The sequence below is a fragment of the Oculina patagonica genome, chromosome 4 (assembly GCF_052425735.1).
Source record: "Oculina patagonica isolate OP01 chromosome 4, crgOcupat, whole genome shotgun sequence".
Lineage (NCBI taxonomy): Eukaryota > Metazoa > Cnidaria > Anthozoa > Scleractinia > Oculinidae > Oculina > Oculina patagonica.
In genome coordinates this window covers 9,190,711-9,209,335 of record NC_135761.1, presented here as the reverse complement: position 1 = coordinate 9,209,335, position 18,625 = coordinate 9,190,711, and the positions used below count along the sequence as shown (strand labels likewise).

Here is an 18,625-nt window from a genome sequence, read left to right as displayed (position 1 = left end):
TGAAAAATCAAAAATAATTTTTTATTTGCTTTCTATTTGACAACTGTTGTTGATTGAGATGCTGAATGTTATTTCAGTTGTTGCCGTTTGTTGATTTCTGTCCAACTTTTCTCAAAGGAAATGAAAATCATGTCTTTCCTATATTGCAGACAAATTATAATGTTGCTTGTTCTGAGCCACTTAAAGTTAGAGTATAAAATATAAACATCAAGAGGAAACAATGACTACCTCTTTATCCAGATACAATTTACCTCATTAAATGTGCAAAATACTGACAGATCAGGTAAAGTCTGCATCAAGCCTAGTGGCCCATCAGGCCAGTGCTTATCCCAGTTTCAGAAGCATTATGTGACTAGGAGTATTTCTACTCCCCCTGGATAGGATGCTAGTCCAATGCAGGGCTACCCCGAGCATTAGTTTGCTGGTACCCATTTATACACCTGGGCCCGGTTGTTCAAAGCATGATTAAGCTAATCCAGGATTAGCGTGAAATTTGATTTCAATTTTATAACATTTCGTTGAGGTTTTCTGTTAATATTTTCTGTCCCACAGTTTTGACCTGGACCAATCTTAAACTCAACAAAACATTAGCTTTGGGAAACCCTTTAAAACAAGAGAAGTTAAAATCTTGATCATCTTTTAATCCTGGGTTAGCGTTAATCGTCTTTCGAACAACCCGGCCCTGGGTGGAGAGAGGCACCATTAGAGAAAAACTTGTGTCTTGCCCAAGAACACAACACAATGACCCAGATCAGGGCTCAAAGCCTGGACCGCTCAATCCAGAGGCCAGTAAGCTAAACATTTGGCTGCTGTGCCTCCCTGATACTGACAAAAATAGTAATATTTGAAAAGTATTGTTTAAATTAACTTTTTACATCGACGAGGTCTTCGAATATTGCTAAAAGGACCATCACTTGGAAGAATTAGGTTTTATGTTATTGGAGCAACTGTAGGTCATGCCATTTTTGGTAATTCTTGCAGATGCACTTGTTTGCCTGCTATATAACTAGGTAACCGACTGCTTTCAACATGACAAGCTTCGCGCCTGAGCCTACAGTTTAATGATTAGACTGCAATCTCAAGCTCTATTGCTTACTAGACTTTATAATTTTAGAGTTGAACAAAAAGATTCCACTAAAATGATATGCCAAGAGAGCTATACCCCCCCCCCTATAGTTTTACAGCTCTGTCACCTTTGAAATTCAGGCAAGTTAATGTGCAGTAGCACCTCATTTAATGAATCCCCTGAAAATATAATACTTTATGCAGTTTATAATGCATAAACATTTTCCCAGGCTACAACTGCATACACTGCAGTCAACCTCTTCAAATAATGTTGGTGTTGGTGATTTGTTCACCTGTATTGTAACACTGTTGTGGAAAAACCAGACCCATTGTAAAAGCAGGGGGCGCAGATTGAAAAAGCATCCAAATAAAAACAAAAATCCACTCATTAGGCCTCGCTTTTTAACAGAAAAGGTGTTCCTACTGGATTCACCACTGAACAGTTGTAAACAACCCCTTTAAATTCCAGTATTAGGATGACTATCATGATTTTTTCTGTCCACATGCCAGAAGGTAGCTGTATGAGAAACAGGATCCATTACTTCCTTGCTTGCTGTTTCAGTGTTTAATGAAATGATGGGTCCTCCTCACTTTCATCTGATGACAGCTGAAGGGAAGATTTCCGTCCTGGTTTATATCTTTGATTCAGAGCAGGCACAGTACTTCCTCCAGCTCTTAATCTGGTAAGTAATAGAAAGATTCAATACAATTTGATTTTGTTGTAAACTTGTACAATGTATTTTCAACAATGACACGAGCATGGGACAAAGAAATTTTTGAATCCCCAACAGGAATCAAACCCAAATTTTACTCAAATTTACCATCTTTATTATTAACTACTTAATCGATGATTTGGACATTGCTGATCCTAGCAGTATGACGGACGCATGTGACATATCAACTAGTTAATAGCCCAGCTCACCACAACCTCTCTTAGCTCAGTTGGTTAGAGCGTCCAACCAGTTCCTGGGAGGCCATAGGTTCGATTCACATTGGGGACTCAGACTTTTTCTTTGTCCCATGCTCGTGTCATTGTTGAAAATACATCTTTATTATTTATCACCGAGCTCAAAGTTTACCATCTCACTTATTAACTACACTTGTGAAACCTTTTTGGAGAATGTTCCGAACTGCTGCAGGGTGTTCATTAGGCATCGGAGATCGGAGAATTCTCCTGCTACTACGTAGAATTCTCTGGCTAAATTTCAAAGGCCTGTACCTATTTGTTTTATTAAGATGCTGAAACTTTAGAAATCATTCTCCGGTTACTTTACACTATTCCCCTGCTATTACAATTCTTAATGAAAACCCTGCTGCTGACATGTGTAAAGGAGGGACTGCATTTCCTGGACTGACCCACAGGTCAACACATCCAACCATACAAAAATCAGCCCAGAGTGTTGTTGGCTATAGCATTGAATGAGTGGGGTTGGTTGGTGGTATGATTTAACTGTCTTATACATGTCGCTCACTCTTACCTTGAATTTAAGTGCTCTATTTGAACTTTGTAGCTATCAGCACGTTCTGTTTGCTCGTCCAGATTGCGCTGCAGTTTCCGCAAGTTGCTTGTTTGTGAGTCCAGCTACATGGCAAAAAATAAACTGCTCAGTTAATCTGGTTAATCACAATCATTTTTTGTGCGGTTCACATAACCATGCTTTCTTGACTAAATAGTAAGACTTTCTTTACACTGGACCATTGCCAAATGGCTTTCTGGCTCAAGAACAGGCCAGACCAGTTTTGTTTACTCTTTTTATGAACCTCAGTTCACATGAGCGAGCGAGCGCATTTTGATCAGGAGCGCCATCCTGGATTCAAACTTAGGAGAGGCTTGGGGGAGAGGAGAAAAGCATCCTAGAGAGTGAGAGAGTGGTATTTTCTCATGCTTCCAACCCTCTTCTCGCCTACTTTTTCTAATCCAACATGGTGGCAAATTTACTTGATCATGAGCTAAAAGAATAAAAACCAATAACTCGGGCAACCATGGCAAATGCCTGCACTGCAAGCCAATGGGACAAATCATGTGCCTCACTCCGACTCTCATGGACACTTCTTTCCTCTCTTCCAAGTTTCTTCCAAGTTTGAATAAAATATGGCACTCGCCTGATCAAAACCCGCTTACTTGCATACTGCATACTGTTTTTCATACTGTACTGTGCAATCTGTTGGTCATGAATGCAGTTATTACTTTCTTTTAATAAATATTAAACCTTGCTTCTTGTTCTTGTTAGACATACCTCATCTTCAGCTTTTGATAAATCAACTTTCAACTCCTCCACTCTTGCTCTTAGTTTTCTGACTTCATTCTCATGTTGCTCCACCCGCTTTTTTGAGTGACTTAGTTCCTCAGCCTTGAAAAAATTAATGTCAATTTTGATTAAAACACAAGTACATCATCACTTACTTACAGTGAGCTGAATCCTAAGAAGTAAAAGGAGTCAAACTTAGGAAGTACCAAACCTTGGATCAGAAAATGTTTGCAAGCAGACCAGTTACTCACAAGATTTCACCACACTGTAGGTGTGACAACTTTTGTGTGAGGCAATAGTATTGTGTGGAATATAAAGAAAACAAATTATCAGATTTAATGACTGAAATAGATCTCAAATGTCTTTTAACGATTTAAAGACAAGGGTACTAAACTAAAATACCTTTTCCTGAAGCTGCTTTCTCACTTTGTTATAGGCAAACTTCAACTCTTGCTGCTCCTGTGAAAGATAAACCCCATGTGCTATAAAGCAGGTAAATTTATGATACAAGTACATAGTAACTTCTACTGACCTGTGACTACCTAATAAGTACCTGGTGTATTTCCCAGTTGCCCAGTGGAATGAAGTGGTTGAAGTTGAAACATAATTTGCCAAGGGAAAATTTAACAATTTACTGTTAAGGGAAGCTCTCCAATGTTTTTGAGTTATCTCTTAAGAGATCATTACAACATACCTGTTTAAATGCTACTGTTAGGTACAAACCAGAGCATATTTGAATTGGAAAGCATGTACCAGAACAAATGGCATTCACAAGTGCCTTCCCCCTTCCCCCTGGAAAGCCAGACCAAAATGTCCCAGCCCATTAACTCCTAGAGAAGAAGAGAACAAGCTTTCACTTGGGTCAAACTTGCCCATGTTGCCAGAACAACAACTATTGCAGGAGCTTCAGTGGAACAGCTAGCCATTTGAGGGTACTAGAATACCCAGGTCCCATTTCTGTATAGCCAAGCACTGCATTGCCAACAAAGTGCTGATAACATCATATAGAAAGCCAGTAGTGTTGTAACATTCCCTGATAAATACCAGTCTGGCAGACGTAGGGACCCCAGCAGAAGGTGATATGCTGATAGTTGGAATTGAAGGGTCAGGAGATATCTGTGTTCGTGAAAGAGACAATGGCTGATTCCCTGGCATGTCAATGAGTTCACGACCATCACATTCAGTTCAATTCAATCATAACTGGAACAGTCTGCAGAGCAGGGTCCCCTCCTTGTGAACATGCAGGGGCAAAGAAACATGTTGTCCCTTTACCAGTAACAGTGCCCTGAGAGCAAGAAATGTTGCTTGCCACCAAGTCCAGTGCCAAAACATATGTTCAAATGGTGGCATTAAACTGAAATGCCAAATGGGAAAGCTATTGAAAGGACTGCTTTCCCACATGAATATGCAACTCCAGGTCTCTCAGGCCCTTATGACTCAACATAGTTATCACACCTGTTGTATCACTGTGAAAAAATGCCAATTACTGGAGGCCTTGATGGTACTCATAAAAGATTGCTGTTTGAGCTGAAAGAGTCATAATTTTGGTTGGCACGTGTGATTGGTGTAGAACTGCATTTTAACATACTTCTGGAGCTGTTAACAGTTCTTTTCAGTAGCAGTTGATTTTGACTGGGGAGGAAAGGTTACCATTAAAGAACAAAGCCTAGGCTACACACAAGCATTTCACCATTTTCATCTTTTATGAATGTAACTCCCAGACATTCATAAAAGAGATACTTCCAGTGTGTGATAACCTGGAATAACTTCTTCTCGTTCAACTCTATTAGGAAGTAACCACAGTGTGTATCAAAAGCATTTCTACTGAAAGTTCTTACATGTTGTAGAAATCACCATTTCTTTTGCACCAGAAACACGGTTCAAGGGAGATCACCCTATTTTGTTTGGGTGGCCTTGCCTACTCCTGTCTCTGGGAGATCCCTGCTGGCAACTTCTCCATCAAATGACCATCAGCTTTTACAATTTATTTGACAAGTCAAATGTGTCCCTCTTTATGGTCTCTGTAATGAGGAATTCTATTCCCCTGAGTTGATTGTTGTGTCAATGTCCAGACGAAAAGGTTTTAACACTTCTACAGGTGGCCAACCTCCTGGAAGCAGTTATGAGGTACATATTCTAGGAACTGAAATGTCAGCTAAAATCTAGTTCTGGTGCCAGCTGCCTGGCAAGGGACATTCATCTATTGTGGTACACTTGAAGAGAAGGGAATTGCTTAAGCTTTACAGTCACTTTGGCTATGATCATGTTTGATTTCAACCCATTTCAATCAGTAACTTATTTGGGATAAGGTACTCATTTGCTGAGTTAAATTTGCACACAGTGATCAATTTCCTACTGAAAAACGTCTTTGTCTCCAGATATTAAGCCAAATGCTCCATTTGTCAGAAGGACAAGGGCTTTTTCCATTACCTCCTTCGTTCAATTAGATATAAAGAACTGATCCTCATCCTTCAGACCATCATCAAGAGCTATCAAAGCCAACAGAATTGCGCCATGAAGTACAAGAACAAGGTCTGTCATTTGAAGTTCACCTTAGGCTTGTAACCTTACTGTAGCGGTCTGTACCAAATTGTTGCTTAAACCGTACTGTTTCTGTCAGGGATCATGTCAATTAAAACTTGTTTTTTTTTTTTACAAAAGCCTTGCTTTTCGCCTACCGGTTTACTCAGTTCATGACTTACCTTGTTCTTCTCGTCAAGTTGTGTCTGTAATTGTTTGGCATCTAATAAACCCTTAGATGATTTGCTGGAGTCACTCAACTGTGTTGTCAGGTCCTGTCAGACAAAAAAGTATCTCAATTAGAATATGGTTTTGTGGAGGAGTAATGGCATCCTTATCATGAGGTTCACATCCATGATGATGATGTTGCTTATTGCAGTTTTCAATAAAATGTGAACTCTGAGATTAAAACTCCAACTAGCGATTGCATTTTTTTCTGCCATCAATCATAATTATGGCATAAACCATTGGTTGAGGATTGAATTTCAGGGGGATTTTAAGGATTGAGATTGCATATGACTGAAAACTGCAATAACTGAGACCCATATTAGTACCTGATAAGTTGTTACTTGCATGCAAAAATTCAAAACTGAGCACCCACCAATCAAAGTCACTGTAAAGAAGTTCAAGCAGGGATGGTGCAGTGGAGAGAGTGCTCATCTCCCACCAATGTGGCCCAATTTGAATCCTGGACCCAGCGTCATATGTGGTTTTAGTCCATGATCTGAGAGTTTTTCTCCGGGTGCTATGGTTTTCCTCCCTCCACAAAAACCAACACCCCAAATTCCCATTCAATCTTTGATGCACATACACTTTCTAAGAGTTCCTGAGAGTGCTTCTGTGTTACATTGGTAAAAAGAATTACCATAACATTGACATTTTTACACACAGATCTCAGTAAAACTTCATCATCAGTGTTAAATTTTGTGATGACAGACATATCTTAAATGGGAGAGCAGAGCATGTGAAGAGATACTCAGGCTGCAAAATGACAGTACCTCAATTTGCAATCTCAACTTCTTGTTTTCTCTTTCTAAGGCCAACTTGTCACTTTCTAGCTTCTCACGTTTACTCCATTCCTGTGTGTTCTCAGATTGCAGTCTTTCAATCTTGAAATTCAAAGTATGTAGAGAAATGGTCATTATTTTACTATTGTTGAGTCTAAATTGTATTCATATTTTGGTGAATTTTAAATTCAGGCACTAAAGATCATCAACATTCATTGCAAGAAAAAGGCTTGCTAGTTATATAAACTACCAAAAAATATCTGGCTGTTAGCCTTTAATTTGAACGGTCGCATTCCCCAGGAGGTACACACAAGAATAAAATTGATGGGGAGGTACAAATAATCTTTTTGGGTATAAAACTGACAATTTTTTTTTATTTGAGGGAAAGAGGGGTATAACGTTTCACTTGTACCGGTAGTTATTTCAGAAAATGTGCGGGTTCTATAGATAAAATACACCTCAAAATTCTAGGAAAATTTCCAGGAAAAATTATATGTTTTTCTGATGACATTAAGAAACCGTTTCTATCACTGCAAATGTATCCACTATGTGGTACAAAGTTTATATCATCATCCCTTTTGCTACACACTCAAAACTATTTCACTTTAGGAAAGAACCAGGGCTGTCATTAAGTTTTTAAGCAGCCGTTACATTAAAGTTATCACCTGTAGCATTTTGCTCTGTATGCATAACACCAATCAGTGAACTTAGCTGTAACAGGTGTTATGGGTTACAGCCCTTAATGACAGCCCTGAAAACCAATTTTTTTATTTTTTTTAGTTTAAAAAAATTAAACTTTATACCAATTCTTGCCACTTACCTCCCCTCTCAGCTCATTAATTTTGCGAGCACTTCCGGAATTGTTTGTTGAACTATAAGCATCTTCCAAGTCTGCATTAAGTTCATCAACTTCTTTTTCATATTTGCTTCTGAGTCTTGCAAGCTGTGAAATAGGTAAGTAAGGTAAACTGTATGTGACATGTTCTAGAATGGGGTATTTATTTTAGAAACAATTCTGATAACAGGGTATAAGGGATAAATTATCAGCCTATTTCTTGAACTGGGTATCATTTTGAATGCAAATCCTTTCCAAAATGAGACCTGGGTGGTACACACCTACCCTAAAAATACCCTAGTACACCCCCCCCCCCTCCCCACCATCCTCCCAGGCCACCACTATGCTTTATTATCTGGATTTCTCTAGCATGAAGCAACAAGAAGTATCATTTCCCTGGATAGGATGCTACTCCATAGCAGATTGCCCTCCCCCCCCCTCCCCGCCAGCATTTTGCCAGGTCTCTCTAAAGCGGCCTTCACACGACAAACTATTGGTCAACTCGTGCTGGCAAACTCGAGTTGGTGTGTGTGAACAACGCAGCAACGGCAAACAAGTTGGCCAACTGTTGGCGACAAAATAGAACTTGTCTCTATTCTCACCAACAGTTTGCCAACTTGTTTGCCAACTGTTTTTGTGTCATTCACACACGCCAACTTGAGTTTGCCAACTTTAGTTTGTCGTGTGAAGGCCGCTTAACAGTTTGCCAGTACCCATTTATAGTCCAGGGTAGAGAGAGACACTGTAAGAGTGAAGCAACAGCTTGAACCAGGGAAGACCTGCAAAGTAAGCAAAAGAGAAAGACTGGAGACCAGATAGCCCCCCCCCTTGCTCCTGGGAGGACAGGGGGGTCTTAATCTCCCACTTCCCATACCTTTTACTCCCAGTTCCCACACCTTTCTTTAGTGGTACCCACCTTTTTGTGCTATTTCCATTGCAAATATTACATAATGTTGCAAAAGTTTTTCTCAATTTCTACCGGTTCCCACCACCTTGGGAATCCCACTTCCCACCCTCTCTTCTCCCCGGGGGGGGGGGGGCACTTCCTATAAATGGGCTAATGGGGATGTGCCGCTGGATGGGGTCACATTTTCACGACTGGACTGACTATAATGGGGTCGCCATTTCAAGCATCTTTTATAGGGTGACTAGAATGGGGCCACACTTTTCCGGGATTTTGAGAGTACGAAAATCTGGCAAGTGATTTATGAACGGAAATATTCGCCGAAAAAAATGGTACCATATTTATTGCTGTTGTTCAATATTTGACAAACAGCTCCCAGAAAGTGACTAAGTTGGGGTCGTAAAAATTAAATTTACCCAAAAGTGATTAAGATGGGGTCTATAATTGGCCATAGAATAAGACTATAATGGGGTAGGGGTTCTGAGAGGCCAGCAGCACATACCCAACAAAAATTTACCCAAGTACCCCCCCCCCCCGGCTCTTCTCTTGCCTCCCACACCCTTCCTGACCCCTTTTTTCCTGAGCTCCCGCCCCCTGTCCCCCTCCACTTGCACTACCTAATCTTCCCACAAAAATAAAAAATGTTGGTATATCTTGGTATTGTAGAGACTATTGCTGGTTAGTGATTGTTCTGTGGTGAAGGAGTGTTTCTTGTCTACTGCATTAAGTCACTTGGTTATTGCACCACCCACAACAACAAGAAACGCCCCAAAATATTAAGATGTCATTCACCAGCCTAGGTTAGTCTGTATAGGTTTGGGCTGTACTCAAGACCTCGGGCACAGTTTATTCCTATACAGACAGAAAATGAATATAGGAATAAGAAATAAACATATGAACAAACCTCCTGTGAATAATCTTGTTGAGTAACTTTCAGTTCTTCATTTTTCAGCTTCATAGCAGTGAGATCTGACTGAAGGCCATCTAATTCCTCCAGAAGATTCTGTTTGGTGCTATTAGAAGACAATAGAAATAATAAATAAATACATGACACTTTAATAACAGATGTCCCTGCAAGCAGGACTATTCAACATGTGATATGAATGTACTATCGTAGTTACTGGAATAAAGGTTAAACATGACAGCAAAAATATCAATAATCACCATTACCTCATACCCCTGAACAAAAACTTCCTGCTTCCCATAGTGGTTCCTGACTTTTTGCGTTTTTACTGTTGCAAAAAAATTCCCCTAATATATTCCTGTTCCCACCACCTAAGGAATCCTGCTTCCCACTCTCCCCTCTCTTCTTCCATAGAGTTCCTGCCTCCCATCCCCTCTCCACCCCCCCCCCACACACACACACACACACACACACACACCACCACCACCACCACCATATACATACACAAAGCAGCGGGGGGGGGGGGGGCACTAAAAAAAGTTTTATACGGGGAGGCTCCGCCCCAAGCTCTTACCCCTTACCCTTTTATATACCATTTTGACAGAAATTGTACCCCTTTTGTATACCTTTTACTGAAAAAAGTTACCCCTTTCATATACCCCAAAGATATGGCATAGACTTAGAACAGGACGTTTTCTTGTCATTTTTATGAAGCGCTTAAAAAATTAAAATAATACAGCCATAAAGTGGGTCTGTTCGAAATATTTTAATTAAAGGCCTTTTAAAAAACCTAAATGATGGATTTTCATACCCTTTCATATACCTAAACTTGTGAAATCGCTACCCTGAAAAAGGTACCCCTTTCGGGCGGAGCCTCCCCCTATTGGCCGCTATATGGAGTACCCCCCCCCCCCCCCCCGGGCAAAGCAATTGCCAGAAACCAGGCTGCATTTTATGTAGATTATGCCAATACATCTTTGGTGTGGATCTAAAAATTTGTGAAGCATACTGGCATACAAATCAAAGTCCTTGAAATATACTCACATATCAAAGCCAGTACCAAGACGACTTATTTTGTATAGGAATAGTGTAGAATTTTAGGAATCTTGGTATACATGTACGGAGGTAAACACCAAATGCATCCTGGCCCAGAAAGAGTATTCTTTGCAATATTTGATTTAAAAAATATAAAATTTTCCAGAGTGAGTCTAAAACTTTGCTAAGTGGCTATGTGAAAGTGAAATGTTTGCTGTGGCTGACAAAGTTAATTAGATCTAATTACCACTTAGCAAAACCTCCAGTCTTTTGTTACATTTAGACCAAGTCACAAAAGGCTGAAATCCTTAAAATCTTCAACAATAAATTCTCAAAATAATGATCATTCTTTAACCCAGTGTGTACAATGAGTCGTGCAAATAATCTTTTTTTATTAAATCAACAATTAAATTTCATTTTGTTTATACTAAAGAATATTCTTGGGCTTATAGCCAAGAACTGTTGCACGCTAAATATAATATGTTGATTTTGTAAATAATTCAAGACTGAGTACAAGCTGAGTTTTATGCAGATTGTTGCAGAAGAATGCTTGAATTTTTAATTTCCTGTTGCAATAATTCAATTTTTAAACAAAATACTTAAGAATATCTGTGACTCACCTTCTTTCCTCCGAAAGTAGTTTCTCTGTTTGTTCTAGTTTCATTCGCATAAGGGCAAATTGCTGCGAGCTCTCAACATCAAGATGCTTTTCGCCATGATCTTGGGATTTCTGCTTTCTAGAATTCGGCCGGCTTCTTTTCCGTTCATCAGCAGGAACAGAGTGACTCCTTTCAAATGCATTTGCATCTTCACCTTGACCCTCATAAAACTCGTTTTTCTGCAGTATTTGTTCAATAAACTGTTTTTCAGCCCCTAATTTGGGCACTGTCGCTTCATAAACGCTCGAATTTTTATGCCCACCGTCAATATTATCGGGCGAGTCGCCTTTGAGCGAAGGTTCGACGCGAGCGGACGGAATCGTACGCTTGTCTTTCTTCAATTCCCTATCCAACTTTTCGTTTTCTTTCTCGAGTTTCGCTTGAATTTCTTGAGCTGCTAACCTCTCACGTTTTAAGTTTGAAATCTCCTTTACGGCAGCTTCCAGCTTCAGTTTTAGCTGCCTGTTTTCTTCTCTTGCTTTGTTGCGCTCCGCACGAACTTTACCCCATTTCTCGCGCCAGTTTGCGGTGCAATCCGACCACCATCGCATAGTCTTCTCCATTTGACCAGCTCTTGCTCGAGCTTCTTCTAGCTCTCGTTCTCTTAGCTCATCCCTAGCATCAAGATCGTCTGATTCTGTGAACGCTAAAGGCAGATCGCTCGTAGACTTCTCATGTCTCGTTGGATTTACAGCTTGGACCTGGACGCCCGAGTTGACATTCATGTTGAGATTAAATTAGCCTCAATAACTCTGCACGAATTCCAACGCTAAAATCCTTCCAGTCGAGGAGAAATTACTGCTCTTTTATTCTCCTTTGATAATCGTATAATAACTTTTGCAGATCGCTGTACCGTTAGCACATAACTCCAATTCTGCAAACTCAACTTTATCCCAAGCTTGAATCGTTCGATCGACGACCAAACTGACAGTCGGCAAAATAGGATTCAAGTCAGAATTACGAGCCAATAATAAAAGCCAAAGTGCAGATCATTAACTTCATATCACATCCATCCCTGTGCATTAAATCTCATTCAATGTTACCGCTGTTGTTGTCCTGTCACATTAGAATCTGCAAATGAAATCTTCACAGATTATCATCTCAAAAATTCACTCAAGTCGGAGACAACAGGCGGCGATATCCGTCGCAATTTTGCCGCATAAATTTGAAATTTCTTGAACGTTCTCACTTTCAGAACACGCGTAATGACAGTGTGTTTGAAGGCAGCAAGTATCAAAGTAATTAAGGGTTTCACTAAACAGAAATTGACCTACAAGGTCACAGACGGTTTATCGAAATGTTTCATGAAAGCCGCCATTTGTAAAATTTGTAAGCGGCTTCTGTGAGATATGTCAATCAACTGCAATGCATACCGGAAGTGAAGTGCCTGTTTTGACGGCCTTTTGGGCGCGAAACATGTCAACTTGATTAGATTTTAATGATTATAGTAATTAACCTCGCCACTGTTATTTCATTCTCAGACACTTTTCAAACTGGTTCAACATTCACTTTGTTTAGGTATTCGCTTAATCAAATCTTTAATAATGTTATTTCGATCCTGTGTCGAGAACTGTCAAGCCGGTCTGATGTTATTAGCGGAATAGAAGTCATCTTAAAAATGTTTTTAATTACTTTCTTACTCTAGCTACTGTTCCCACCTATACTGTTACATTAATATTTCCAAAATGTTATTCCATTAGTAGCTAGATGATTTCCCTCTTTGGCTGCTGCTTCGAAGAACATGTTCCATTTCATTTCCGGTGTCCACGAGTGTGTGACATCTTCCTCAAATCGAGGCAACATAAACAAAAGATGGCGGAAAGCGAGGAAAAGGAAGTCTGCCTTCCCGAGGAAATTTGGTTTCACGCGATTGCATACCTCACTGCTGTTCAAGATATTCTGAATTTAGGAAGTACCTGTAGAAGATTCTACGAACTAACAAACCAAAACGTTATTTGGAGAAGACGTTTTAAGGGCGACAACAGTCACCTTCTGCGACTCCCTTCGAATTTTCGTCAAGTTATGGTCTCGGACGATGAAAGTGAAAACTTTGATGTGGAACCAGGATTCTGGAAGAAGTTGTATCTTAAAGCAAGCCATGCTCTCTCATTTCAAAACAGACATTACAATGGTTTTTCTAGCGTTGCGGGAGAAAGGTTATGTGCAGAGTTTGTGGCCAATCCAAGTGCTGCTAGAAATGCAAGCTTGAAAGGGGTTCGATTTGATGATCGTGCTCCAGCTAAACAGAGTGTGGAAATGTGGGTTAAACTAACCAAGAAGAAACCTGATGGAGTGATTATTGGATGCCAGAGCGAATCAGTTAGGTATCTGTTAGTGTTTCATTGTGTTGGGAAGGGTTAAATTTTATTATTTACATTACACCGGTATTTTACTCTTGACAGAGTTATAAATAAATGTCTGACGTCAGTGAACGTTTTATAATAAAGCTTCTAGAAGCCTAGCGCTTGGAATCTTGACAGAAGATTTTATTTTTTGTGGTAAGGCCAAAATGGAATACTTATTTGAAAAGCTTTAGATGCAATGCCCATTACATCTCAACAGAAGTTATACTTTTCACTGGCTTTTACATACGAGGCACAGTTTCCTAATAGCTAGCACACTGGACTTTGGAAAAGTCCTGGCAGAGGTCATTGCATTGAACCCCCCCCCCCCCCCCGGATTGTGCTCTTGGTCAAGACACTTTAATGTCACAATGCCTCTCTCCACCCAGGGGAGTCAATGGGTACTGGCAAATTTAATGCTGAGGGGGAGGGGGGTTTGAAGAAGAGAAATGCTCCTACCCCCCCCTTTCTTGCTTTCTGCTACCAACCAGGATAAGCTCTAATGGGATGGGACATGTTGGCCGCAAGGGGACATGCAGATCAGGAAAATGAAGAAGGAGGGCACAGGGAATGATGGAAAGAAATACAAGAAAAAGAGATTTTCGGCCTCCCCCTCCCCCCCTCTCACAGTTCAAGTAATGGCTGGAGTCTTGTTTTCTTGGGTGAGAAATTTAACTCCCTCGTGAGTATAAATCCGTAGCGGGAAACTGTTAGGGCAGTCTGACTGAAATTGCTGGGGCTAACCTGGCGTTACACCTGGGGGTAGTAACGGGGGGGGGGGGTCCCCTAAAAATGCTAAGGGGAGGCTCTGCCCGAAAGGGGTATTCCTTGTTGCTTCATGTAAAAGAGACCAGCATAAGCTTCAGCAGTGGAGTGGAGCTCAGTTGTGGAGCAACTTACCTGTAGACCTAAGACAAGCATCTTCACTGGCCTATTTCAAATCTAAATTAAGTCGGCACAGTTTAAAGTAATATCTAAATTTTAAGTATATTTTAGACACGGCCTCCATGAAAATGCAGACTTTTCTTTTTTGGTATTTTGAATTTGTTGTTATTAAAGGGGTGCCTTTTTGTAGTTAAGTTAGATAGGTAGATAGTCCAGTAACTTAATCGACTGATGGAAAAACCGTATATAAATGAAGTTATCTTATCTTATCTTATCTTCATCAGTATGGGCCAGTTTGGCCTGACTTTAACTTGGCCTTCAATACATTTATTGTTTTCTTGGTCAGTTCTAGCAGGTGGCCTCAGTTTCACTGGCAGATTCTTCATGTTGGTCCTGATGGCTGCATTAGGGGCTCCCTGGAACCTTATAAGTTCATGAAGGGGCCTTGTATCAATGACGGAAAATGGCACCACATTGCATTAACAGCGTCTTCAGATTGGCAGTGCATGTTTGTAGATGGGCGGGTTGTTTGCTCAATAAATTTTGGAATTGGACATGAAGTTCACAGGTATGATGTTTAATCCTGTTATATCAATGAATATAAAGAAATTCCTACTGGTGACCTCCACCTACTTCTTAAGTTAGGAGAGTTTGTTTAATATTAAGACAATTTTTGTTGGTTCATTATGAATATCTTAGGACAAATGAGATGCATGAAGCAATTTTACAAGTGGTCTTTTTTTTACTTTTGTACAAAGTAGGACAGAAGTAGGGTGTTTGTTTTTTTCTAACAAGCTGAAAAAAGGAGACATACCTGGCCTCCCATAAAAAGGAGACAAGGAAGCTTGTCATGTCACTTAGGGGTGTAAATTACAGATTTGGGTCTCCCTTAGGGTGTTCAGTACAGAATGACAATATTACTCACCCCCCACCCCAGCTACTCCCAGGATGTGGGAGGCGCAGTGGCCTAATGCCTAATGGTTAGCGCGCTTGGCTCCGAGTCGAATGGCCCAGGTTCGAGACCTGGCCGGGGCGCTGCGTTGTGTTCTTGGGCAAGACACTTTACTCTCACAGTGCCTCTCTCCACCCAGGTGTATAAATGGGTACCAGTGAACTTACTGCTGGGGGGTAACCCTGCAATGGACTAGCATCCCATCCAGGGGGGAGTAGCAATACTCCTAGTCGCTTAATGCTACAGAAACTGGGATAAGCTCCGGCTGTATGGGCCACTTAGGCTCGGACACAGACTTAACCTTAACCCACCCCAGGATAGCTATCGCATTGGACTTCAGGTCGAGTATTCCAGGTTCAAATTTTGACTGGAGTCATGTGTTCTTGGGCAGTTTGCCACCACAGTGCTCATCCCCACTCCAGGAGTTTAATTGGGTACCAGTGAACTGTAAGCCGGGTTACCTGACAAAATGCAGAGGGAAACTGTTGATGGACTAGCATTCTATCCATCATTCATGTAACCTGAGAAAAAACGCCTGATCGCAGGTTATCATTCATGGGAATTGAATGGTCCATAATCACATCTATATGTACTCTGCATATAACAAGGCACAAACTGGATCTGTTACAAATAGTGTACTTAACACTCAGAGCCTAGCTGTTCGAAGAGTGAATAACAGTACCAAATTAAAAATGTTTACTGTTTTCCGGGATCTTTTCCGAGGTTAAGAATATTTAAAAATCGACTTTTCGATCAGTTTCACTGATCTGCTTCAGGCTGTTGTTAAAAATGACAATAAGGTGGCGGATTGTTTGTCATGTTTAGCTTAGTAACCGCACCAGTAAATCGTGACTATTACACGACGTATGTGAAAAAGGGGTACGGGAAAATGGATAAACCACTATCCAGTCAATAATGCTTTGCACTCATTGTGTGCACATCTTTCAGATATTACATGAAGCATAGTCAAATTGGCAATGGTGTTATAAGTTATGGGGCGTGTACACCTTGGGGAGATGATGCCATGCCTCATGGTCACTGTGGATGGTATCCTTTTCATGGCTTGGTAAGGTTTACATTTTGAATTTTGGTTTAAATCTTTCCCAAATGTTTGCAAAATCTTTATCCTTTAAGATCTCCTTAAAAGATCCTTAAGAGTCCTTAAAAATCCATGAAGGTTTATCACCAGTTAGGGAAAGGGTTACATGCTATTGTAGAGCGGTTTTCACTTGAGTGTCGAAAGTAATGATAATGATAATGATAATGAATTTATATAGCGCATTTTTCATACATATTTGTTCAAATGCGCTTTACACATACTGTAATTTACTACACAAGGCCAGACCACAACACCGGGAGCTTCGTGCCCTACTCTTTGCGAATAGTGTGTGGGTTCTTTAACGTCCCCTGTAATAAGACTGAAGATACAGGAGACGGGACCTACGGTTTATCGTCCTTTTCCGAGAAGACTAGAATGTCTAACCATTTGCAGATGTAATTACAAAGGCAGCACATTCTCCTCAGTTATTTTAAGACCCTGAGTGTTGGTCCGGTCTGGGGTTCGAACCTACGACCTCCCGCACAGCAGTCCGGCGCTCTACCAACTGAGCTAACCAGGCGGCGTTTTTCGCATTTGTTTTGGTTTTGCACTACTACGCTTAGTGATTGGCTCAAAAAACTTGCACCACTTTCTCAACCAATCAGAAATAAAACCAAAACCAATTGTGGTGGCGCACATTTTCCCGCGCTTCGTGCCGGCTACGTGTATTTGCTTCGAGTTTTCATTGGTTCATTGGATTGTCCGAGTCCTTTGTGATTGGCCAGAGTGATTACCTTGGTTTTCCTTTTACGACACTCGATTGAAAACTGCTCTAATACACAACATTTGTTTTTCCACCAAGGTTCGAGAAGTCCGTATCTGGTCGTGTCTTTTGTCAGAATCTACAGTGCGTCAGAACATGCATGTACAAAGAATAGACATGGTAACACAAAACACAAACGGACATGACAACTGTGCTCTGATTGGCTACTGGCCCATGAACAGACTCATGTCAGGTCCGTGGCCTTGGCAAGGATCTTTAGTAGCCTGTACATCACACTTGGAAGAACATAGGGAGAATATTTACATTGTACGTGCCAGTTTGCCATGACACCATGTTTGGGTCTGTGGCATCAAGGAGATCAGCTAACCCTTTCCATCTTTGACAACTGGTAGTCACCTAAAGTGCTTTCCACCGGCTTTACTCCAAGCCTATGTCCCTCTCCGTTTCAAAAGGGATCGCTTCTTTACTTTCTCATCCACTTTAATACGTTGTAAAGAGGTATCACATTCTCCACGGGACAGGGCCGTAACTAGCAAGAGGCAAGACGAGGCACTTGACTTGATGCTTTGTCTAGATTTTAATTCAATAAACGATATGTTTAGTTAAGAACATAATCCCAAGTTAAACAAGACTGTTTTTTTTTTCAAGAAATAGAAAGGTGTTTCAGAGCTTCTAGATTTCCGCATTTTCTGGAGGGCGTGCCCCTAGAACCTCCTAGCAAGATCTTGCTTCGTCTATGCCAAAGGTCTGGTTACGGCCCTGCAAGAGGTGTGACATGTATCTGAACTCATACCTGTGCCCTTCTGTCAAATTGTAGTCACAATATACGGAAAATGTATGGACTGTTAGTGTTTTTTGTCTAAACTCTGGCGCCTGCTAAATGGGCAGTTCAATCAGGATCTACAAGTTATTATGAATTCGACTAACAAGGGACTCATGCTGTATGATTACAAACGCCCTCTAAAGATTGACAGTATGGAAATCAGATTTTTGGTAAAAAGACAGTATATAAACTTTTTTACAAATTTTAGTATGATTTATTGTTACAGTTGAGGCAAAAACAATCATCATAAAAGGACTCTTAGGTTAATCCTCTTTTGAACGCTACCGTACAAATGAAATAGACACGATAGCTATAGGGTATTGTGATACGTATTTAATTCTTAGGTTTCCAGAAATCGCATGCAGAGTTGTTCAAAAGATATAATGGTACTGACGAGAAGGTATTGTAAGACACAATAAAAGAATCAACATTAACAAGACAATTCACTTGTGTAATTGATCTAAGTTGTTTTTTCTCCGGTTTTGATAATCTTTCCCTTGTTACCTCCACAAATGAAATATTTCTCCTAATCATATGCCCCTTACGGACCCTTACCCACATTGTGTAGAAACTAATTTTTGGTGCTTACCTGAACGGGGCCAGACATAGATATATTTTCTAG

The 18,625-nt window shown here is 40.5% G+C and overlaps 2 protein-coding genes across 2 annotated transcripts; one reads left to right on the top strand and one right to left on the bottom strand.

Moving 5' to 3' along the window:
* Positions 1 to 12,475, bottom strand: LOC144649419 (coiled-coil domain-containing protein 102A-like). The gene is made up of 9 exons (XM_078508908.1): positions 11,140 to 12,475; positions 9,485 to 9,593; positions 7,662 to 7,784; positions 6,833 to 6,943; positions 6,017 to 6,109; positions 3,717 to 3,773; positions 3,303 to 3,416; positions 2,544 to 2,647; positions 1 to 1,745 (listed from the first exon to the last, which is right to left on the bottom strand). The coding sequence occupies exons 1-9, from the start codon at positions 11,901 to 11,903 to the stop codon at positions 1,631 to 1,633; spliced, it is 1,590 nt and encodes a 529-aa protein (XP_078365034.1). The 5' UTR covers positions 11,904 to 12,475; the 3' UTR covers positions 1 to 1,630.
* A 5-nt stretch (positions 12,476 to 12,480) lies between these two features.
* On the top strand, positions 12,481 to 18,445 carry LOC144649434 (uncharacterized). Its single transcript, XM_078508924.1, has 4 exons — positions 12,481 to 13,502; positions 14,752 to 14,973; positions 16,306 to 16,423; positions 17,259 to 18,445. Exons 1-4 carry the CDS (start codon positions 12,886 to 12,888, stop codon positions 17,505 to 17,507), a joined length of 1,206 nt encoding a protein of 401 aa, XP_078365050.1. The 5' UTR covers positions 12,481 to 12,885; the 3' UTR covers positions 17,508 to 18,445.
* Positions 18,446 to 18,625: the final 180 nt, after the last annotated feature.